Source organism: Terrapene carolina, unplaced genomic scaffold, assembly GCF_002925995.2.
Source record: "Terrapene carolina triunguis isolate 2854851 unplaced genomic scaffold, T_m_triunguis-2.0 Scaffold130, whole genome shotgun sequence".
Classification (NCBI taxonomy): Eukaryota; Metazoa; Chordata; order Testudines; family Emydidae; genus Terrapene; species Terrapene triunguis.
In genome coordinates this window covers 38,598,395-38,623,050 of record NW_020664481.1, presented here as the reverse complement: position 1 = coordinate 38,623,050, position 24,656 = coordinate 38,598,395, and the positions used below count along the sequence as shown (strand labels likewise).

The following is a 24,656-nucleotide window of genomic DNA, read 5'->3' as shown; positions in this document are numbered from 1 at the left end:
AATCCTATTTTCAGGTGAGCATCAGGGGTCTGTTGTGGCATATTTCGGGGGTGCAGGGAGACACCCTGGGCATCTTTCCACCTGTGAGGACAGTCTGCCAGTGGCTTCATCTTATGAAAGGGGATCTTGACCAACCTGGTTGAAAATACTGGGGAAAGGATTTGGAGTAAGCTTTCTTGTAGGAGACAGGAAGATGTCTTGTGAGTTAAGTTGAGATCCTACAAAAGATGTTATAGTTCTTCTTCGAGTGATTGCTCCTGTGTATTCCACAGTAGGTGTGCGTGCTTGCCACGTGCACCGGTGCCGGAAGTTTTTCCCTTAGCAGCATCCGTAGTGAGGGAGCACTGCTGCGACCCCTGGAGTGGCGCCGACATATCGTGCTATAAAGGGGGCTGCATGCTCCCCCCATCCTCAGTTCCTTCTTGCCGCCAGTGAAGGTAGTCTGAACTTGTGCTCCAGCTTTGCTGCAGCAATTCTAGCCTTAGTGGTATCCAGCTTCTCTTACTTGTTGAACTCTTTCTCTGTTCGTGCTGGGCTCGGGGCATGCCCCGTGGCCCAGGCTTCAAGTCGTGCGACTCTTGTCGCAATCCTATGCCCAGAAGCGATCCACATACTCAGTGTCTTTGCTGTCTGGGCAAGGCTCACAGTAGTGAGAAGTGTAAAATTTGCCGCTCCTTCAAGCCCCGAACGAAGAGGGAGCGTGAGATCCGACTCCAAGCTCTCCTAATGGAGTCGGCGTTGACCCCGGCACCGGCGCGTCGACCGGCGCTGCGCCGGGCATCTAGTCCTCGGCGCAAAGCGAAGTGCCCCCGGCGCGCCGCGAAGCGCCCCAGGCGCGCCGTCCTGATTCCGCGCCCGATACCGCGTCGTCGGTGCGCACCGGGGCCCCGTCGACGAGCCAGCACCGCTCCCCTTCTAAGAAGCAAGGGAAGACTCAGCGGCGCCGGGAGAAAGATCGGGGTGAGGCTAGACCCGTGTTGGGCAGCCCACAATCCCCATCGGGACCGAGACCTCCGACTCGGGTGGAACGGAGTAGTCCGATGCGGTCCACGTGCACCTCGCCAGAGGTGAGGATGCCTTCGACGCCGGAGGCAGCTCAGGCCGCGTGCGACATCATGATGCTTCCGGTGCCGGGAGCGCCGCTCCAGGCGGGCCCACGATCCTGTGAGAAGCCTTCGCTCAGTGCCCATCGACCCTCTCCGGAAGTCTCCGAGGTCGAGATACTGTCCCGAGCTGAAGGGCTGAGCTGCGGACCCCGGCGCGCCTCCACGCCGCGAGTAGGATCGTCTGTGAGCGAGCTTTCCACCTCCACTCCGGAAGACCGTAGGGGAGGCACTAAGAGACGGTGCCACTCCTCTTCGAGCCTTGACTGCAGGGACAGGTCTCGGCGGTGGCGGCACCGCCGTTCCCGCCCCGGCACCCGCCGTGGAAGGCGCTACGCCCGGAGCTCGTCACGGGAATTCCAGGCACTGAGGCATCGTAGTCTTGGGCGCCGGAGGCATTACGGAGACAGCACCTAAGACTCCTACCTGTCCGCCTCCAGGGGCCGGAGCTGTCATGTGAGGGACCGCTCCAGCCGTTCGCACGGCACCATCCGCTCGTCCCGGACTTCGGCTTCGGCACGCAGCCGCCCCTCGTCGAGCTGTTCGATGCCGCATGACCAACCAGCCCTCCCGGGCCACCTCGCGTCCCAAGGCCAGGCCGTTCCCTGGCAGGAACAGTGGTGCCAGTGGGCACCGTGGCCCCAGGCACCGGCACCGCCGGGACCCCGCTCGGTGACGGGAGCGTCCCAGGCCCAGCCGACGTCGCCGCCTCGGCACCGCGATGAGGCAGTGGGCACTGACCCTCCGGCACCGACTCGGGCCCTGGGTCAGGACGTCGAGCTTGCGGTACAGCCGGGTGCAGACGACACCGCGGCACCGACCTCCTCAGCGCCGGATGACTCCATGGCGCCACCACCTCCGGTCTCTCCGGAGGATTTCAAGGCCCACCAGGAGCTACTCAGGAGGGTGGCATCAAACCTCCAGCTCCAGGCCGAGGAGATGGAGGAGCCGTCGGACACATTGTTTAATGTCCTGACCTCCTTGACGCCGGGACGTGTGACCCTCCCGCTCCATCAGGGGGTGGCCAACATTACTACTGGCCTCTGGCAAACCCCAGCATCTCTCTGTCCGATCTCCAAAAAGGCTGAACGGAAGTACTTTGTGCCCACAAAGGGGCACAAGTACTTATACTCCCACCCAACACCGAACTCTCTGGTGGTGGAATCGGTGAACCACCATGAGAGGCACGGCCAACCCACTCCTACCCCTATGGACAAAGACGCTCGCAGGCTGGATTCCTTTGGGAGAAAAGTTTATTCGTCTGCGAGCTTTCAGCTCAGAGTGGCCAACCACCAGGCCCTCTTGAGCAGATATGATTTTAACCTGTGGGGGTCCCTTGCCAAGTTTGAGCCCTCCCTCCTCGAGAAGGACAGGAAGGAGTTTCGGGCCCTTGCGGATGAGGGGGCGGCGGCGGCTAAAGCAGCACTCCAGGCGGCCTCCGATGTGGCGGACACGGCCGCTCGTTCGATGGCTGCGGCGATCTCCATGAGAAGGGCGTCCTGGCTTTCGCTCTCTGGACTATCGGCTGAGTCCCAGTCGATCATGCAGGACCTGCCGTTCGATGGTCGGGCCCTGTTTGCGGATCAAACAGACACGCGTCTGCATGGGATGAAAGACTCCCGTACTACCCTGCAGACGCTTGGCCTGTACGTCCCGCCTGCCAAGGACAAGCCCAGGCCTCACACCTCCGCTCCACAGGCTTGGGGTAGATATGAGCCCCCGCCTAAGAAGCAGCGGGAGCCGAGGCGCCGGTCACAAGGCCAATCCCGCTTGGCCCCTCGCCCGGGGCCCCCTAAGGCCAGGAGGCCAGGGAAGCAGCGTTTTTGACTGCTTGCGCGGGGTCACCGGGCCTGTTGCCAGGTTAACCCCCCCCCCCCGTTAATAACATTCAGGTTTACAAATCGTGTACCTGCCTTCTGTTTGCAATGGTCCCGTATTACTATGGACTGCTGGGTCCTCAGCACTGTCTCCCTGAGGTACAGGTTGCAGTTTGTGTCGCTCCCTCCCAATTGCCCTCCGGCCAGGGAGTTGGCGGAGGACCCGGAACATGCGCTCCTCCTGGGTCAGGAGGTACAGCGCCTCCTCTCCCTGGGAGCCGTAGAGAGGGTACTTTGGGAATTCTGGGGCAAGGGGTTCTATTCCAGGTATTTCCTCATCCCGAAGGCGAAGGGCGGGCTTCGGCCCATCCTCGACCTGCGGAAGCTTAACCAGTTCTTGGTACGCTGCAAATTCCGCATGGTGTCCCTAGCCTCTATTATTCCCTCCCTAGACCCGGGGGATTGGTTTGCAGCGCTGGACCTTCAGGATGCCTACTTCCACATCCACATTTTCGAAGGTCGCAGGCGCTTCCTCCGTTTCCTGGTGGGCCAGGACCACTACCAGTTTACGGTCCTCCCCTTTGGCCTCTTGACGGCCCCCAGGGTCTTCACGAAGTGCATGGCGGTGGTAGTGGCCCACCTCAGGAGGAGAGGGCTCCAGGTCTTTCCCTACCTGGACAATTGGCTGCTCAAGGGCAAGTCCCGGTCCCAGGTGCACCAGCAAATAACCCTCCTGCTACGCACCTGCTCAAATCTAGGCCTAGTGGTAAACGAGGAGAAATCCACGTTAGTTCCGGTCCAGCTCATAGACTTCATAGGAGCGCTGCTGGATTCCCAGGTGGTCACGGCCTCCCTCCCAAGGGACAGGTTCGAGGCGCTCAGAGGCCTCGTCGCCTCGGTCACGGCCTTCCCGGTAACCACGGCTCGGATATGCCTTCAAATCCTCGGCCACATGGCAGCATGCACCACAGTGGTGCGACATGCCAGGCTCCGGATGAGGCCCCTCCAACTCTGGCTGGCCTCCCGCTATTCCCAGGCCAGGGACGGCCTGGACAAGGTTGTTACGGTGCCACCCACGGTGGTTGCGAGCCTCCAATGATGGTCCCTCCCAAGCAACATGCTCCGGGGAATCCCCTTCCGAGACCCCTCTCCCTCAGTAGATCTAGTGTCGGATGCCTCAGACCTGGGCTGGGGAGCCCACGTGGGGGACATCAGGACCCAGGGTATGTGGTCACCCGAGGAACTGACCCTGCACATAAATGTCAGGGAACTCAGGGCTGTGCGCCTGACATGCCTGGCCTTTCGCCAGCACTTACAAGGGAAGGTGGTCAGAGTCCTCACGGACAACACCACCGCAATGTATTACATCAACAGGCAAGGGGGCACGCGCTCCAGGGCCTTATGCCAGGAAACCCAGCTCCTGTAGGAGTTCTGTATAGCCCACAACATCCTCCTCCGAGCGTTCCACCTACCCGGCGAGAGCAACACGCTCGCAGATCGCCTGAGCAGGGTGTTCTCACATCAACACGAGTGGTGCCTGCACAGGGAGGTGGCAGAATGGATTTTCCTTCACTGGGGCACTCCCCAGGTGGACCTATTCGCCACCGCCCAGAACCGCCTGTGTCCCAGGTTCTGCTCCAGGGTGATAGAAGGCGAAGGGGCCATGACGGACGCGTTCCTGCTCAATTGGTCGGGGCCCCTGATCTACGCCTTCCCTCCCTTTCCCCTCATAGGCAGGGTCCTACAGAAGGTAAAGTCAGACGGGGCGAGAATTATACTGATAGCCCCGGATTGGGCCCGTCAACATTGGTACGGGACCCTACTGCAACTTTTGGTGGCCCCCCCCTGCAGGCTGCCGCTCCGCCCGGACCTCCTCTCCCAGGAGGGAGGTCGTCTCCTCCATCCCAACCTGGGCTCGCTCCACCTCACGGCTTGGCTGCTCCATGGTTAGATGCGGAGGAGGGGAGGTGTACTGAGGTTGTTAGACGTGTCCTGCTTGAAAGCAGGAAGCCATCCACACGGAGGACCTACCTGGCCAAGTGGTATCGGTTCTCCTCCTGGGCGAGGGAGAGAAGCTCCTCCCCCGCGTCCGCTCCGCTCCAGCTGGTCTTGGACTACCTCCTGTCCCTTAGGACCCAAGGGCTAGCCCCCTCCTCAATCAGGGTGCACCTGGCGGCCATTTCGGCCTTCCACCCTCCGGTGGCGGGACAGTCAGTGTTCTCCCACCAAATGACTTCCAGGTTTTTAAAGGGTTTGGACAGAGCGTTCCCTTATGCTAGACCCCCGGTTCCCGCTTGGGACCTGAACCTGGTACTGTCACGCCTCACGGGACCTCCCTTTGAGCCCTTGGCCACTTGTTCCTGGTCCCACTTATCTGAGAAAGTGGCGTTTTTGGTGGCTATCACCTCAGCCCGCAGGGTTTCGGAGCTTAGGGTGCTCACCTTGGAACCCCCGTACACTATCTTCCATAAGGGGAAGGTACAGCTTCGCCCACACCCGGCCTTCCTGCCGAAGGTGGTCTCGGCGTTTCATATGGACCAGGACATTTTCTTGCCAGTCCTTTGTCCTAAGCCCCATTCCTCTAATGAGGAACGACGCCTGCACATGCTAGATGTGCGTAGGGCGCTGGCCTTTTACTTGGATCGAACAAGGCCATTTCGGGTATCCCCTCAGCTTTTCATTACTACGGCCGAGCGCATGAGAGGGCAACCGGTTTCCACCCAGCGGATCTCCCGCTGGATCACCTCGTGCATACGCACGTGTTATGACCTGGCTGGGGTTCCCCCGCCTCCTGTTGTTAAGGCGCATTTGACGAGAGCCCAGGCCTCGTCTGCGGCCTATGTGGCTCATGTCCCCATTCAGGACATATGTAGGGCTGCTACATGGTCCTCTGTCCATACTTTCGCATCACGCTATGCGATCGTCTCCCAAGCAAGGGATGACGCCGGGTTTGGTAGGGCGGTGCTCCGCCTGGGTAACCCTTAACCTTATCATTTAGAACTCCTACCCACCTCCGTCAGGTATAGCTTGGAGTCACCTACTGTGGAATACACAGGAGCAATCACTCGAAGAAGAAAGGACAGTTACCTGTTCCGCAACTGGCGTTCTTTGAGATGTGTTGCTCCTGTCTATTCCACATCCCACCCTCCTTCCCCTCTGTCAGAGTTGTCTGGCAAGAAGGAACTGAGGGTGGGGGGAGCACGCAGCCCCTTTTATAGCGCAATATGTAGGCGCCACTCCAGGGGTCGCAGCGGTGCTCCCCCACTACGGATGCTGCTAAGGGAAAAACTTCCGGCACCGGTGCACGTGGCGAGCACGCACACCTACTGCGGAATAGATAGGAGCAACACATCTCGAAGAACGCCAGTTACAGAACAGGTAACTGTCCTTTTCGTTTTATATGTAACCATTTGTTTCCAATATTGGTACTTTCTATCACTTGAGTTTCAGTTCTATGATGATAAACTTATTCTTGTTTTCAATATAAATAAATATATAATGTACTGTGTGTCAAGGAGAGTGGGGCTCCTGAGTTGAATCTTGTAAGATATGGTGTACTGTTCCTTTGGGAGTAGTGAATCCGAGAGTTTTGTAAATGTTCAGTGGGACAGGGCTGAACACTCCAGAGGGGATGCTCGGAGGACTCAGGGATTGGAATGTGCCTGTTTCTAATCTTTAGAAGAACTGTTGAGGCTTGGAAGTGCTCATGTTGCCAGAGGCTGGTGGATTCAGGATCTGATCCGTAGGCAGCACAGATGAGACTCCCTCACACTAAGGGCAGGTGATAGCAAGGTGCCTCACAACATTGGGTATACCTCAAAGTGTCACACACTCCACTACTACTGCTCTTGATAAACTGTGTAATGATCTCTTCCTGGCCAGATCTTAGGGCCATCCTCATTGACCTCTCAACTGCTTTAAACACCATCAGCCTCTCTCTACTTCCTGAAATTTTGTCCTCCGTTGGCTTTCATGGTTCTGTTCATTCATTGTCTCCTCCTGCTTCCCTGACTGCTCTTTCAGTGTCTTATTTGCTGGATCATCATCCTCCCCTCGCCCCTTTTCTGTGGTTGTCCTTCAAGGCTTCATCCTTGACCACCTTCTCTTTTCCATCTGCATTCTGTATCTAGGTATTCTTTTCCACAAGCATGGCTTTTACTATTGTCTCTATGCTGATGTCTCAAAAATCTACCTCAACTAATGAGTTATTTCCTTTTATCCAATCTGTTATCTCAACCTGTCCCTCTGACATCTTTTTAAGTCCAATGACATCTTAAATTTAATATGGCCAAAACTGAGCTTTTTATCTAATTCCCCAAGCCCTGCCCTTCGTTCCCCCTCATTTCTGTATCACTGTAGACAATACAACCATCCTTCCAATCACTCTAACTTGTAACCTGGGTGTTATTTTTTGACTCTTGCCTCTCATTGGACTCTGTTCAGGCAGCTTCTAATTCTTTGCAACTAATTTTACACACATCTCTAAAATCTGGCCTTTCCTGTCTGTCTACACAGCCAAAACTCTTGTCCAAGCCCTCAACATTTTGTGTCTTGACTACTGAAACCTCCTCTTTTCTGGTTTTGACAACTGCAACTTTGCTGTCCTCAAGTGTATTTAAATTGATGATGTTGCTAAAATCATCTTCTTTCCTCTGTCACTCTGGCTACATCCATCCCTTCTCAGTCTCTCCCCTGGCTCCATCTTTGTGTCTGCATCAGATACAGTCTTTACCTTTAATGTTCTTCATAACTTAGCCCCAACCAGCCTCATTGACCTAGTAACCTACTGAGACATCAACTCCCACCTTAACTCTGCCAGCCTTTACTTACTCAACAGTCAGCTTCTCCTGTTAATACTGCTGCTCTTTCTCCCGTGCTGTCCCTAATGCACAATAAACACACTCCAATAATTCCCCAGCCACTACCTTATCTCCCTTCAGATCCCTCCACAATGTGATTCCACAAGGTATACAAATCTCTGCCTTCTGATTATGGCTAGGACAAATGACAAACTAACTATTCCTCTATCTTGTCCTTCTCCTGATCCCTTCCTCCGCATTTCTACCTCCAGTTTAAAAAAATTAAAAAAGAAAAGAAAAAAAGCAAATGCCTGCAATACATGTAACTAATAAACCTGGGACCAATTCTTCCCCATATTAATTTGCTTATGTATTATAGCCCCATTCCCTACCCTTCAACTATTTTGTATCTTTAGATTATAAACCCGACAGGTCAGGAATTGTCTATTTCTGTGTTTGTATCCCATCCAGCACAATGGGGTCCCAAATAATGGAGCCTTTGGGTGCTATCATAATATAAACCTTTAGTTCTACTGCTACTAGTAAGAATCAGCATTATGGAGTTCATCCCCATCCTGGGAATGGTGGGATTTGATGACAAGATAATACTATATTGGCAATCCTGATGGAGCTCTCTCTTGGGATCTACTTAGACCTCAGTGTGGATGTGCCAAGACCAGGATTTGGACCAGTGTATGAAAGAATATACCTATAATGACTAGGAATTTATAATAATCAGAACCAAATGAATGAGTATTCAGCCAAGCGTCTACATTTGTTATTAGATTGTTCTACCTATCAGTGTGTATTGGTGCAGAAACACATAAACACCATGTTCCAAAATATGAACTTTGCTCATGGAGTTTAGGTGCTAACTCAAAATAATAGCTGTATTTTGAAAGTTTCCTATGATCTAGAATGTGCGTTCATTTAACTAAATGATACTGATTTTTAAGAGGAAATAATTGTGGGTGCCAGTCACGGCATGGAGGCATCTAGCTACCTGACTGCAGTGATTTGCGTGCATAAAATGTGAGATCAGGTGGGTAACCCCTTTAAAAACAAGGATTTATTTTCAACAAATACTTCCAGTATTGGCTTGTTAATTTTATTTTTATTCAGTACGTTTATTAACAGAATAATAGTCCATCTTGTTATGTGTATCATAAAATATTCCTGAGATATCATAGTTATATACATTAAAATGAGATACGTTGAAATATAATTTCCTGGCTAATTTTGGTGGAAGCTTCTAACTCACATCTGTCTTTTAACAAGCTCTGGAATTCAGTAGGTGAAACTCACTAGTATGTTTGCATAGTTAACCTCAACAGATCCCAGAAGACCTGAAATCTGTTGGTTTCCACCTCCTGGGATATTTGCTTTCCCATTCTCTCAAGAGGAAAAACCATCTGTCTGCAGTAGGAATTCTAGCAGCAGTCATGCTATTTAATTTTCAGAATTAGAAAAAGTGTTTGGATTCAAATCTGTAGTCTTCACTTGCAAAGGGTCCGACAGTCATGTGAATGCCACATCAGGCCAAATTCATATCTAGTACAAATGAGTAGAGTTACACTAGAGAGTAATCTTAGGCCATTGTGTTTTCTCAATATGTAATATACAATTTCATATATGGATGTTGTAACATTAGTTTTTGGTTCTTGAAAAAAAGTCTTGCAAACGAACCCATTCTCATCTCCCTAACAGGACGTTTCTTACTGCTATGTGACGTGCCAGTAGAAGAAATGGCAAAATATAAGAAAAAATAAAAATGTAAGGCATACATTTACTTTAAAATTGAATTGTTTATTGGTATTTCTATAACTATCACCACCAAATTATCTGTTGTTGCACAGAAGAGAATTAAAATTCCTGTTCTAAAATTATTTCCAAAACACAACATGAATAACCATGACTCACATTCCTGTGTTTTGAAAATAATTAGTAAGCAGCGGTAACATTGACATTTCAAGTAGACGCACTATCAGCTTGCTTATGCCATGTGCCAAAATTACAGCTTTTCTCACAATTATAGTAATGTGGTGGGCGGAGTTGGGATTGATATTAAATATGGTGTATTTGTAATCTGCCACTTCTTTGTTGAGAAACTAAAAATAATATAATGAACAGTTGTGTGAGGAAAACAAAATGATGTTTTGTACTCTCACTGCTGGCTTTGCAGTAGTTAAGTAATGAGAAATGTCCTCAGTGCTGTTTTCATCCAGCAATGCTAGAAAGATGCTTTTATGTGAGAAAGGACTTCTATATGTTGAAGTTGTTATTAAATAACAACAACAACAACAAAGCCAAGTAAATTTCAGCTGCATTCAGAGCACACTAAAAATTAGTCTTGGCCAGACAGAAAAGGGTAAAAGGTTCATAAAAAGATGTTTTATTTTTAAACTTTTAAGACGCTATTAATGATTAATGCTTTTAAAAAGCTATACAATCAACTGGATTTCTGAATTTATAAATGTTGAAAGACAGCTTTATAGGAACAAGCTTTTTTTCTTGTATAGTATAGATTGGCATGTTTGTTTATGTTCTAAATATATATCTTGATTATCAAAAATTTACTTGTCTGATTACTGTCATTTCAAAAGAGCCAGTGTTCTCCTTCTAAAGACTTAAGACTTATTTTTCAGTTGTACAGTATATCAGAGGGCTAGTTAGAGTAATATTGAATAAGAAATGCAATATGAAAGTGATCTACAAAAAGAATGCATTACTATAGTCAAGCTGTTGTATCCTGTTGGTTGATGTAGCATGTTGTATTTAATAAAGCGATACCTTTATTAAATGAGGGAATGTTTGTGTTGGGAAGATTGGGGGTGAAGAAAAAAGGCTAGGGAGCGAGGGGAGAGACTGATAGAGACAGATAATGTGAGGCAGAAAGGGAGATTGTGGGTGGCGCAGGAGGGCTAAAAGGATGGGAAGGGGGGGGTGGGGTAAATGAAATGGAGGTGAGGGATTGATGGAATGGGGGAAGGGAATAATCTAGCTTGGGTTTCTAATATAAATTTAGATGTAAAAGTCTGTGAAAATGAAACTCTAGTCTTTAATGTTAAATATCCATATAATGTGGAAAAGTGTAAAAATATATATGATGAGCTGGTTTACTGCACATGCTCTGTGTGTTTATTTGAACAGTCAATATTGTGGTAATTAAAATAAACACACTAAGCACATTGCTCTATGGTATCAAGCAGTCAGCTATAGTTCTTTTCATTTTAAAAAATACATAAGAACGGCCATACTGGGTCAGACCAAAGGTCCATCTATCCCAGTATCCTGCCTTCCGACAGTGGCCAATGTCAGGTGCCCCAGAGGGAATGAACAGAACAGGTAATCATCAAGTGATCCATCCCCTGTCGCTCATTCCCAGCTTCTGGCAAACAGAGGCTAGGGACAAAAATACAATACAAATGAAAGGACAAAGAAACTAAGGAATAAATGGATGCTGATCCACTTTGCAGGCTCCCAAATCTGCCCAGGTTTGCTCTGTGAAACAGCTCCGGGGCAGACTTGGAGGTAAGGAAGCATTTTCCCCACTATGCAAAATCTACAGCAGTGTCATGTTTATGGTTCAGAATGTGCATGTACAAAAGTCAAGGAATTCTGAATTCTGATTCTGAGAACACTTATTCAGTCATGTTATGTGCGTATATTAAACGTTCAAGCTAACACTGTATACAGTAATACAAAATAGTACATATGCCTAAGAAAGGACTGAGGTGCAGTTGGTCTAGGAATTCCAACTTTGAATGATGTATTTGAATAATATCTTTTGTATTATGTCAGTTGCCTTTCATATGGCATTTCTGACTGTAACCTCCCATAAAATTAAAACTCTTCTCCAGTTCAAAATTTCACATTCTGGGTTAGCCCTCTGCTTTACACTTTTGTCTGAGATCATGCTAAGCCAGTTGGCCCTAACTTAAATATTCAGCAGACTTCTGATAATTGTGATAACCCTTATAGGCTGGTGAGCATGGCAAATTAGCAAAAAGATGATTGATCTTTTTTATATGCAGTTTTATCTTCAACCTTTCCTGGCTATGTGTTATACTATAGTAATAATTTCTTCTCTAAGGTATTTGCCAGTATCTAGATTTGCACATCTATTTACAGTTGCCTCGAAGCCTCATAATTACAATACAGCTGAAATGTCCATTTTCTTTCCCTGACTACAAATAGGGATCAATCGAATTTTAAATGACTGCTTACGGGCTAGCTTCCAATCATGACCTTTGTAAATGATTAGAGCTCACCACTGTTCCTATCTACCTTGAAAGGGTAAGCGGGCAGGTCTGTCTTACTGGCATTTAATCTGGAAGACAGCCAAAGATATTTGAGCTAAAAACCTAATATGAGTTGGCAAAGGGAAGTACATATAGACCTTTGCACTACCATAGAGACATTATGCCCATGTTTCACTTTGGTATTTAATTAATTATTTTATCTTATAGATGATTGAGTTGTATGGATGTGCTTAATTTTTGTGTTGAAATTATCATGCAAACTTTAAGTTGCAAAATAAACAATAGAACTTAAATTCACAGTAGGAGGAGATGTCAAAGAATAGCCAGATTTAAAACGTTAAATATACTACATTTTAAGCACTCTCTTTCTTTGCCAAAGAAGGTTAATATATGCAATTAATCTAGTTAGAATAAATTGCAAAAAGAAGTGATATAAAATCCAAAATGATGCAGGAAATAAGACATTTCATACATTTCTGCTTTTTTAAACAGAAAGTGAAGGAGAAAACACACAGCATGTTCTGTTTGTTTATTTAAGCACCTGATCACTCAGCAGTGATCAGCAAATTCAGAGCTTTCATTGTCTGTGCAATTTGCAGTTAAATAATTACTGAGTCATTTCTAAGCACTCCTGCCAAGTCATGTTTTCTGTCACTGAGGAGATGTGCTTGTCCCAGTACAACCTGTCAAACCTCAAGCCACCATTGAAGCACTTGAAACAGTGTCTTATGATCTTCTGTGGAGGTGGAGCAGTTAAATCAGTGAGAGATTAGAAAGCAAAAACCTCTTCTGAACAAACCAAATCATTGCAAAAAATAAATAAATGTGAAAGTAATGCTGAGACATGAATGATTGTGTCTAATTAAAATGTATGTGCTACATTACCTAACCACGATTTTCATTGCTTTTGTACAATGTTAACACTACGCTTTTTGTGCACTTATCTGTGGAAAATGTTTGTGCTCATTAACTCTTTCTAAAGGGATTGTAGAATGTGTAATGAGTAAAACAAACTGACCTTTTCAGCAGAAGGCTATCATATTTTTTCCTATTTTCTGTTCTTCCCCTTTTTGCAACAAATAGTATCTAACTTGTAGATCAAATATGTTGCTTTCCTTGCTCCATTCTGTGACTAAATCTGGTGTTAACTAAACCCTAATCCGTTACAGTAATTGGAAATTCAACTTTTCATTACCATGTTGCCAGAAAAAACTTTTACTAATGTTCAGATATAGGGATTTTTGAGTACTTTCTGAAAATGAATATTAAGTGTAGGTGAAATGGTCAAAATAAACTTCAGATTTTGAAATGAAAGGAAATGTTTGAATTATTGTACTATTTTGGCTTTTTATTTGTACTTAGAGTCTTCATAGAAGTCATAGTCTGGAGATGTATAGTACATACTACTTGCCAATGAAATAAATTCCAATGTTTAAGAGTGGGATTTTCAAAGGAAGCTCAGTGATTTGGAGAACAAATTCCATGGAAACCAATGGGATTTGTGCACCTAAGCCACTGTGACACTTTTGAAAATCTCACCCTGATATTGCATGTTTGAGTTGTTAAGATCCGGCATAGCCATATACAGCATGATCCCGTGAGACATTTGGGCACTCTCAACTTTCACCACTTTGCATGATCAGGCCTGAGAGTAACATTTGATATGTGAATGAAATTTAAAATTATATATTTTTTCCCTGTAATAGATGCAGCAACAAGAACTAGCACAGATGAGGCAGAGGGATGCCAACCTAACTGCATTGGCAGCTATCGGTCCACGGAAGAAACGGAAGCTTGATTCAGCTGGCTTACTTACCATAGGAGGAGAGGTAAAAAAACCAACAACAAAAACGATTACATTTATTGTGAAAATCAATAATTTTGGAAACACATTAGTACTTACTGTGGAATACTCCTGAGTACAAATCATAACTACAGATTCTGAGAGTTGGTATTCTTAGTGGATTATGTAATGTGGCGAAGATGATACAAAGTACTGAATCAGAAAAAAATAGAGTCCAGATTCTTTAATTTACCACCCAAAATCCAGAGACGATAATGTGGAATAAATTTAGTCTAAAATGAGATCTCCATTATCTTAAACTTTCAAGAATCATCTTTCAATATATAATTTTTCTTTGACAATAATTAAGAATTAAACCAGAAGGACTTAAGCCTCTATCTAAAAATGTTTTTAGAATGCTTTTAAAATTAATGGTTCAGGCTAGGCAACCAGTGACCTACACAGGAAAGGTGAAAAGAAAGAACAAGTCAGGGAGAAATATCATTAGCAAGTAGTTGGAGTTGCTTGAGGTGTGGGTTGCTTGTGTGTCGTGTTGGTAACGGTCAGTCTGTGTTACAACTGTGTTACAAAATGGCTGCCCCCTCACACTGTGAAAGCACAGTTCCATTTTTATAGTGTAGGCAGGACTGTATACTATACAGAACAGCTGTCTCGCTGATCCAGGCTAAATCATTGAATGTTCCAGCGTATATGTTTTAACATGCTTCAAACCACCGGTGAAGCACTTCAGACAGAGTATCTCAACAGAAGTGCATGAAAGAACAATTCTTCTTTGTGCTAAAGAGCATACATCCATTACAATGGGTACTTCAGCCTGGATGCAGGACCAGATTTGTTGGTAGGCATTCCCTTGTTGCCTATGATTTTCCTCAAGTTCCGGCTGCCAACTCCACCTGCACAGCAGCAGGCACGTTTAATTCCTACCACAGAGCTTCATGTCCTCTGGCGCACATGTATTTTTAGTGTAAACCCACCCTAAACAATCTATCTGGTTTTGTGCATGATTGCCTCTCCTCTTCTCGTCTCTCCGATTCAATGGATTTAACACACTGTGTGAGTAACCACAACAATACAGGTGGAGAAACATCCATAAGAACCTTATCTGTATGAAGGATGGGCTTATCCATCAATACCAGGTCTGTTTAAAAATTAAGCCTTTGGTTAAAGGATGGGTCTTTTATACCCTTGAGCCACAGAGAAGGGCAGTCAGGGAGGTCCCAGCTGTCACTGATGTTGAAAAATCATACGGTGGGGTAGAGGCTACTACTTCCTCTTCACTTGATCATTTGGAGCTGAAATAAAGGGAATTTTTCAGCCTGAATAATTACTGCACAACCCTCTTTGTCCTTGACTGGCCTGTTTCTGAGTGGTCAGCAAAGGAGCTTTTAGCTTCCAACCTTCTGTCAACTGATGAAGAACCTATGGGTTGTGTTTGTTGGAACATGTGCTAGACGGAATCTGAATTCACCAATGGAAAGGGTTAGTATTGGTCAGTTGCTTAATGGATACTGCCAAGAGTGTAGAAATCCACTGAAATAGGGAGCAGCCTTTGTGACCACATAATCACAAACTGTGGGCTTACAGTCACAGAAGGTGTTAAATCCTGTACATAGTCCTTAATGAGTAATATTAGAGTATAACAGGGAAAGTGTAGAAGGGGCATCATGTGACGTTTTAGCCACAGGAATCCCATTGACTGTAATGAGTTGTTTGGCTGTTACCTCATTCAGTACTTGAAAATTTTACTTTCTAAAAGTTCAAAACAATGAGAACATGCAATCTACTATTGAAGTTAAGTATCATATTTAGAAAAGATCTGAATGTTCATTTACATACGTAATTCTTATTGATTGCAAAGTTAGCTATTTCTCCCTCTACATAATGCAATTGTCAGTTATTATTTCAGTTTTGTCTCTCTTTCCAGTATTTGTGTACATGGTTTTTTAAGGTACTTACATTGGAAGCATTTTTTGTGGATGTTGCATAACAGCAGGATTTATTTAGGACTCTTTAGTGGAAAGATCTGATGCTTCTGGTAATGCAGAAAGTGCTCTTCATTTTACAGTAAGTTATGATAATTGAACTAACTACAGACATTTAGTATTGCTTGGATTCATCTCTCTGCTTGGGCCAGAAAATACATTGGTAATTAATACTGGTTAAAATGATAATTCATATTTAGAATATGTATAATTGTGAAAAAGCAATTTCAGATACTGGGATAATTTCACCTTTGCTGAGATGAAAGGATTTTGATTACACAAACTGTGTAAAGAAATATTGCCACCTATCATGAAGAAATAGAACCATCGAAACATATTTTCCAATATACTAAGCAAATTCACTGTGATGTAATTTTAAAATAAGTTAAACTTATGATTCCTTGAAATGTTAGTTGTGTTTGTGTGAGAGAATAGGTAATAACGTAAGTTTTCTTTTTTCTTAAGCAATTGATTAAATACTCCGCTACACACTTCAGTTGATGTCAGTGGTGTAATTTTAAATAAGGCTATGAAATAGGAACAAAACTGTTGAACTGACCTGCTATCAAAAGGTATATTTGATAATAAAACCAAGAGTTGGTGGGTAATTTGTGTTATATTTATAAAGAAAATATATTCCCTTTTAGTTTCTGTCTGGGCTAACTCACTGTAGTTCTCTGTTGCTTTATCTTCTCATTCTCTATATGCTTCACTCACTTTGTGTTTAGTCCTTTCCTTGTCGTCTTTCCTTTATGTGATCCTGTAGAAATGCAACTTCCTCTGTAGCAGCTCATAGCCCAAACCAACATTCAGGCTGTTTATTACTATATTAATGTAGTTTAATTCAAGAGGAGAGGGAAGGGGAAAAGGGAATGTATGATGCCTTTCAGAGAATTGAACTTGATCATTTCAGTAGGTTCTTTTTATTTGTTCATCTGATGATTTCTAATGATGTTTTGAGAAATTAGATCCAAAATATTAACATTACTTTGATTGAAGGGCTTGGATTTTTGTGGCAGGGTTTTGAATTTTGGACCCTTCTATTGTTTTGTGAACCTCAAGTGTTTAAAAATCATGAGTCAGTGTTCCCAAAATCATAAGATTTTAATAATAATAATAATAATGGACTTTGGGTTGTTTTGCCTTTTTTCATTTGAAACCTGTATGGTTCATGTTTTCAAGCTTTTCTCTGGAACCATGAGGGTTAGAAACTTGATTTTCTTTATAAAGCAGAGATTCTAGTGTAATTGCAGGAACTGGGACTTTAAGAAAAATACTAAATATCACTAAATTTCTGATGAATTTGCAAGAGTTGCTTCTAATAATTCAAAATCTGTCTTGAGTATCCTTATACAGGTAGCTAAATTTGTATATTCCATGGAGTGAAAGTGCACAAGTTAAGTGCAAATATTTGTCTAGATTAAGCAGTAATATTAATTAACACATTTTGGCTCTTCATCAAAAGAGACAGCTAGTGTCCCAAAATATGTAAGTATGAAATATATGTTTGAAATATCTGAGATTATCGTTTGTTTAAATATCAAGTGAAAGCAGCATATGAAGGCCCCTGTGCTGGTACTTGCTGGCACAGATGTTTTTTGAATACTGATCTTTCAACAGCAGCTTCAGGGCTAGTTCAGTGAATCACCACTTATTGAAGACAATCATTTCAGAGATAAAGAAAAAGAACCTCTAACATAGTGGAAGAGCCACCATCTTAAAAATACATAGCAAGCTAACCCCAGACCTCCATCCTCTACCAGAAAAAAAAAATTGCTGAACTGAATTGCAGAATGTTCAGTATCAAGTCCTGGATCAGTAGCAGGATTGAGGTCCAATACCTTGTTTCCCTTCAGGACTAGAAAGCATATCTTTATGTCATCCAGGGATAGAGATTCCCATATAGCCCTGGAAGGTCCCAAAATGATTGCACTTTAAAATGGTGACATTTGATGTATAGAAAAGCTGATTTAGGTCAGTTTAAGTAGTATTCTAAATGCATATAAAAGACTCCTTATACTCCTTCCAGCCTTCTGCCCAGATGGTGACAATAGATGGGTAGTTACAGCTTGCCTTGAAGGTCACAAGACCTAGGCTATGGCAGATTGGTTGAAGAGATCAAGGGACCCCTCCCAGAGAATGCCTTACCAGCAGCTCTCTCATTGTAATGGAGACTCCAGCTGAAGTGCCTCTATTGATCTCAGCTGCAGCAGTATGACATGAGGAATGCAGTGATCTTTCCAGGGAACCAGATCCCAAACCAGTTAGACCTTTACAGGATTAAAGGCAATACAGTGAGTTCCACTTGGAAGCCAGGGTGAATTCCAGAGCACTTGGGGTAATGTGCTCTTGGCATGGAACCCTGCTTAATAAGCAAGGCACCACATTCTGCACCACCTTCAGCTTCTAAATGGTACCGAAGTGCAGCTCCACATAGAGTGCTCTACAGCACTCTAATGTTAAGGTGATAAATGGGCAGCAGGATGGGCTTGTAGTTAAGGCATTGGTCTGGGGCTCAGGAGATCTGTGTTCATTTACAAATTCTGTCACAGACTCCTGTGGGCCATAGGTAAATTGCTTGATTCTCCCTATGCCTCAGTTCTCGATCTGTATAATAGGACTAGTAATACTTCCTTACCTCTCAGAGGTAATGCAAGGATAAATTCAGCCCAGGATCTAACCCACCCAAATTATGCACCCGCGTTACAAATGGAACACTCAGTCCTTGTAGTAGGGATGCCAACATAAGCTCTTCTGGATGCCTCCCACCTTCCACCAGCTTTCACTGTCTTGTCCAGATTAAGTCATATCCAAGCCCCAGCTTCATTTAGGTACTGGGTAATTTGGTCTTCTCTGACTGGGTCAGACATGATTAAGAAGTGAAGCTGTTTTTCCTCAGTATACTGAATGCATTGCAGAACATGTCTCCTCACAGATTCCCCCAAAGGCTTTTCTACACTCTTTGAATAGGAAGAGTGACAAGATAGCCCCCTGTGGTATCTGGAGGGACAAACCTTGTCACAGAGGAGCAATTGTCCACAACTACCCTTTGGATTTTCTCAAAAAAAGCCACTCAAGAACAGCACGATCCATCCCTACAAGATCTGCAGATAAGTCAATAGTATCTCAAGATCAGTGTTAAGGCTGCTGATAGATTTAAAAGAATTAGCACCGATACTCAGTCTTCCTCTTTTGTTAGGAGGAGGTCATATTTCATGCAACCCATGCAATTTCTACTCTCTGCCGCATTAGGCTATACATTTTACTCTTTGGAACGGAGTAATTTTGCAACAGAGCAAGATCAAGTTCCCTTGTGTTTCCTGTTCTAATGAACAGTTTTACCTTGTTCTTTATAGCCCCTTACCTTACTGCATCATTAGATTTTTGTAAATACATTTATTTTTAAAAGTATGGGCAAGAAGTGTTTAAAAATAATTGATTCTAAGAATTCTTTACACTAGATAAACTTGAGTATTCTGAAGGCTGATATAATAAGATTATAACTTCTTCATTAATGTTTATGACCTGGTGCTGTAAACCCCATGGATTGACAGAACTGAGCTGAGGGAGCCTTTATGCTCTATTGCATCACTGTCTACTTAGGCACTCTTCACTCCATGGATCACCAGTGGGAGCCGCGATCGGCCAAACCTGCGGACGGGGCAGGTAAACAAACCGGCCTGGCCCGCCAGGGGCTTTCCCTACACAAGCGGCGTCCCAAGTTTGGGAAACACTGGTCTAAATAAATTTTTTAAAAAATTGTGCACAGTGTGGACAAAATCTACTGCAAATATCTGTTACAACACTGTCCAGATGTTCCCCTAACTAGTAAGTTCACATTTTTTGTCATTCCTGTAATACATTTAAAAAATATATACATTAACAATAATAAAAAGGGCTCCCAGGCTGAATTCTTGTTTACCAGGTTTAAATCCAAACTGGATTTTAACCCCGTGATAGATTTTTTTTTAAAACCAATATCCTATTTTTACTGTATGAAACAAGATTCACAATCAGTATGTTGATGCATTTCCATAGATACTGTCTGCAATAAAAAGGCAATGGAAACATTAGACAGACTGTTCTGTTTAACCGCAGCATTGTTAATGAATTAGGCTACGCTGGGACTGAAATCATCTGGAATATTTTCCTATACCTATTGCAAACAGGTTGAATTATTATGTATATCCCTCTGATATAGGCAGTGAGTCAAGAGGAATAGAATAATTTCGCATGTATCTCTGTTGACAGCAAAAACAAAAAAAGAAGAGGAGGAGGAAGTAAGTCAGCCTGCTATACAAGAATATAGAGTGGCTCTGTGCCAGTGAAAGCATTCTTTTTTCACTGGCAGAACAGGTTTGCGTACTGTGTGTATTCCTTTGAGCTGTGTAACACAAAATACTCTGACAGAGGTTCAGTGATCTTAATAATTTCCCCTTATTGGCCAAGACAAATTTGGCTGCTGCTTCTCTTGGAGATGGCAATGGTAGTTGTTCCCAGCTGACTGCAGAAAGGAGTTGACCTAACACCCAGAAGCAGATCATTTGAGGATTTCTTTCTATGCTGCTCAAATATTTTTCTCAAGGCATACTTTTAATACCGCTATATATGTAATAAAATATTTGGGTGTGTTTGGAAAAAGTGTTTATAGTCCTCCTCTGTGCCAGAAAGGATTGCACATTAATAGGGAAGAAGAGGTTTAGGCCTATATCCTCATGTCAAGGTCTCTCCTATAGATGCTTCTCCAGAAGAGGCAGTGTTAGTCCAGCACCATCAGGTGGATTTTGTTCCCCTTCTCCCGGCCATCTCTTTTGATGTTAAAATGGACCTAGTGGGCTGGACTCATCTACTTTTTCCTTCTAGCTAAAAAATATATTTTCTGAGACTGGGATTTTGAAAGGTTCTTAAGGAAACTGGGTGTTTAAAATCCAGTTCAATTGGATGCCCTAATGCCCTTAGGCTCTTTTCACAATCTCAGCATGGGGATTATCTCCTTTACAAGGGTTATCAACTCAATGCAAGACTCTCTTGGACTTTCCATTATCTAAAATATAATGAAGACATATTGGAATAATGAGCTCACCCTTAAAAATATTATCTACCTACCTGAGGTACCTGCAGTCTCCCAAGAAGCCTGCCTTGATGCTCCTAAAGTGGATCTTTTTATTGTGGCCTGTTCCAAATTCTTATCCATTTCACTACATTTGAATGTCATCTTATGATATTCTTTTGATGAAAAGGCAGAGGGGACCTTGACTAACAAATTGGAGATGGCAGCATCTCACTTAAGAGTTCCTGTCTTACCCATTGTATATTTCTGCAGTCATTCAGCGTCTGGATTGAAGAAATATACAGCTGGAATACAAGATCCCCTGAAGTGTTAAAAAGAATATCATCAAATGTAACTGGGCCGCCCATGGCTTCAGTGGTACAACTCAGCATGTAGTAAATATGATCCTTCATTATAGGAAGCTTTGTTCTGGTCAAAAGAGCTCCCTGTTTAAGATCTTGGAAATCATAATACAGGAGCATATAAACTAAGACTGATGTCTTTCACTGTTTTTTTGATCCCCTGCCCACTTCTGCCAGGACCATACCTTAATTTTGAGTGTTTTCCTCTCTTACAACTTGGGAGAGCACTTAGTGGATGCAGTTAAACATCTCTTCCAGATTCAGGCCCTGTCCCAATTTTCAAAGATGTTGTTCTGAGGTGGTCTGTTGTCATCGATTTGTGGTGCTGGCAGGGCTTTACCTTATTAGCCCTCAAGTGCTTAGTAAGTCTGCGCCATCCTTAGTCCAACAAGACTATCTTAGTACTACTGTCGTAGGATTTTGATCAAACCTTTATTTAACTCTGACGTTTCTCTTGTCCATACTGGTTCCATACATTTTTAACCATTCTGTCAGTAAACACGTTGCCTTTTCAGAGCTTGGTTTCACAATATCTGCCAAGGATAAAGTTGAGGGCTGAAGTGCTCCAAGTGTTCTTTCATGTTGTAAGCAAATCTTTTTGGAGTAATTTTGTTTCTGTTGCTCAATGAGCACACTAATTTTAACAAAAGTTTTAAAGAAAGTGACATTTAAACTTTGTTAAAACAGTTTAATAGTTTAAATGAAAAATACAAATTTAGGTATAATGGTTCATAAGAGAGATAGTAAATCAAGAAAAGATTTTTTTAAATTGTTAATACAGCTCTGAAGGTGATTTCTTTGTGAAGCCACTTGTGAGTATCTGTCTCCAAAGGAAAACAAAAATATCCTGCTGAATGGATTGTACATCGGAGGTGCCAGAATTATTTACATATATATCTTAGATAAGAGAAAAATTAAAAGTGTAAGTCAATCAAAATATAATAGACCATTCCCATTATCAACTCCCTGCCCTTCCGGTCCCTGAGTGATGAGTTAGTGTCACCACACTGACCCACTTTGCTTCTGCAGCAGAGTCCCTGCCTCTCTTCCCCCTCCCTGGGCAAGCCAGACAACGCACTCCCCACCCTCCCCACACATTTAAGGTGTGGTGCGGACAGTATCAAGAATGAAAAGTAATAATAAAATGTTACATATGTGTCTAAGGAACTATATTATTTGGCTGTTTGCACAAGGGGGCAGAGTTAAGGTTGTACATAGTCTGCCTTTTACTTTGGCATTTTCTGATTGAATGCTTAACTTTGCAACGTTAATAGTTTTATTTTTTTAATGGAAGTTCCTATTTGGTGTTATCAGGATCTTCCCAGTCTACGTACATTGATATGTACAGTCCATGTACATTTGTTAACCCTTTTCTTCTCTAGACACGAAAATATCTCACCAGCGATCATTTCCCCACTGTTTTAATCTGTCACAAATGTCTCGTCTTACCCCATTCGCAAAAAATGAAACATTTGGGCCTCAATCATCCAAAGACATGTATACACACTTAGCTTTATGTGCTATGATTAGTCCCTTTGAAGTCAAGACTACTCATAGGGAATAAAATAGTCACATATGTTAAGTTTTTGCAGGACCAGGGTGTATGTATTCCTGTAAATTTTTTTGCTTTTACTATTGTGTGTGAAGGCAGTTTCTGCTTGTCTAAAAGCCAAAACTGATTTTATTTTAGCAAATACCTCATTTCTATTTTTTCTCAATGGTAAAAGCTGTTTCTGTTGGTGAAAATGGATAGATTGCATATTTTAGTAAAGTCTCATGTTATTTGTCAATGAGAACTCGGCAGCAGCATTATTATTTGATGAGTGTAGGTGTGGGCTGTCATTCAGATTGTGTTTCAAATTACTGTAAGCTATTTATTTTGCTTTAAAAATAATTTTAAAAATTGTAATTGTGATTTCTTTATATTGATGTCCTTTTGTTACATAGTCCCTTCTAGTGAGTGACTGGGAAAAATGGTTTTTTATTTTTGTTTTGCTTGGAGTCAAACAGGAATATGCTGGTTAAAGGGATTCTGTGGTAGAGTTGGACTGGGGAGGGCCTGAGGGAACTCGGGGAGCCATGTACCACCAGCAGCTTGTCTGTGCTAACTAATTATAGCTAGTGTATTGTTTACTTTAGTGGTGTACTCCTTATTTATTAGCTGCTTAGCTACTGCCTGCCTTGGAGTTACAGGCTTGCAGCCAGTTGCTTCAGGGATGGTATAGTTGGAGGGGACGGGTATCAGCCACTACAGGAAATCACAACTCCCTGACCTTGTCATGTATTTTAAAATAGAGAAAAATATTGACAACAGAGGGGAATCGGAGGGTCAAAAAGTGAACTGGACAAGGAGAAAAAATTGGGAAAACTTCAAGGACCTTTTCTCTGTCTATAAGGACTGATAGATAAAAATAGACTTAAGAAGGTTTAGAGACAAGATTTACAATAAACACAAAGGGTAACATTTTCATAAGTGTCTCCGTGATTTGGGAGTGTCTTGTATCCAAAAGAAACTAAGGTCTGGTCTACACGGAAGGGTACTAGTTTCAGTATAGGTGTGATTTTATACCGCTTTAGTTAAACTGGTGCAACTATGTGTGGACATTCTTATATAAGTTTCAACCTGGTTTATATCTGTTTATTTAGCTTAGCACAAGCTAAACTGATATAAGAGAGTCCACACACACAAAGATGCACCAGTTTAGCTCAATGATTTGAGTTAAATCAGTGCAATCTCTGTGTATAGACAGGCGCTAAGTCACTTCGGAGCCCAAGTAACTGAGACTTAGCCTCCTATGGCTATGACTACACTGCATCTGGGAGGGAGTCTTCCAGCCCATGCTGACAGACGTGCTAGCGGTGCTCGTGCTAGCATACTAAAAGTAACTGTGTAGATGTTGTAGCTTGGGGTGGAGCTCAGGATCTCAAGCCTAGGATGGGCTATTTTAGTGGTGCTGCTGGGGAGGGGAGAATGTATGACTTCTAATAGAAACATGATATTTTCCTACAACTGTATTTGAGAAAGTGGAAGACATCACAAACATTATCCATAGCGCATGGAAACGGTGGCTGTTCATGCCAAAATCAGCAGATAAGACGTATTTCCCCTGCTTTGCTGAACGTATCAGTCTCTTGCAGAGCCATGACAATAACAGTGAGACGCTGTATGAAGCTGCACTTCTCTACAGTGGGCCCTTTACTGAACAGTTTAAAGGAAGCTCAGTTAGCAGAACCAGCAGAGTGCAGGACCCATAAAAAGGCAAAGTTCCAATCTCCAAAGAAGGAGGTAGAAAGTAAAGGGAACATAACAGGTTAAACAGCTTCGGCCAAAGATGTGAGTACCCCTAGGCAGACCAGCATCTCTAATCATTGGTAGTGGTACTAGCTCTGAGGGGAGGGAAACTCAGGCTGGTGCTCTCATGTAACATTAAAAAGGACAAGCATTCTGTCAGGGGAAAAAGGCATTGGCGTGGGATT

At 43.7% G+C, this 24,656-nt stretch overlaps 1 protein-coding gene across 1 annotated transcript in view; it reads left to right on the top strand.

The window, feature by feature from the left end:
* LOC112103905 (transcription initiation factor TFIID subunit 4-like) overlaps positions 1-24,656 on the top strand; it is a 205,201-nt gene that overhangs the window by 131,398 nt on the left and 49,147 nt on the right. The window contains 1 exon segment of the mRNA XM_026652640.2: positions 13,688-13,810. Coding sequence (XP_026508425.1) covers positions 13,688-13,810 — 123 coding nt within the window.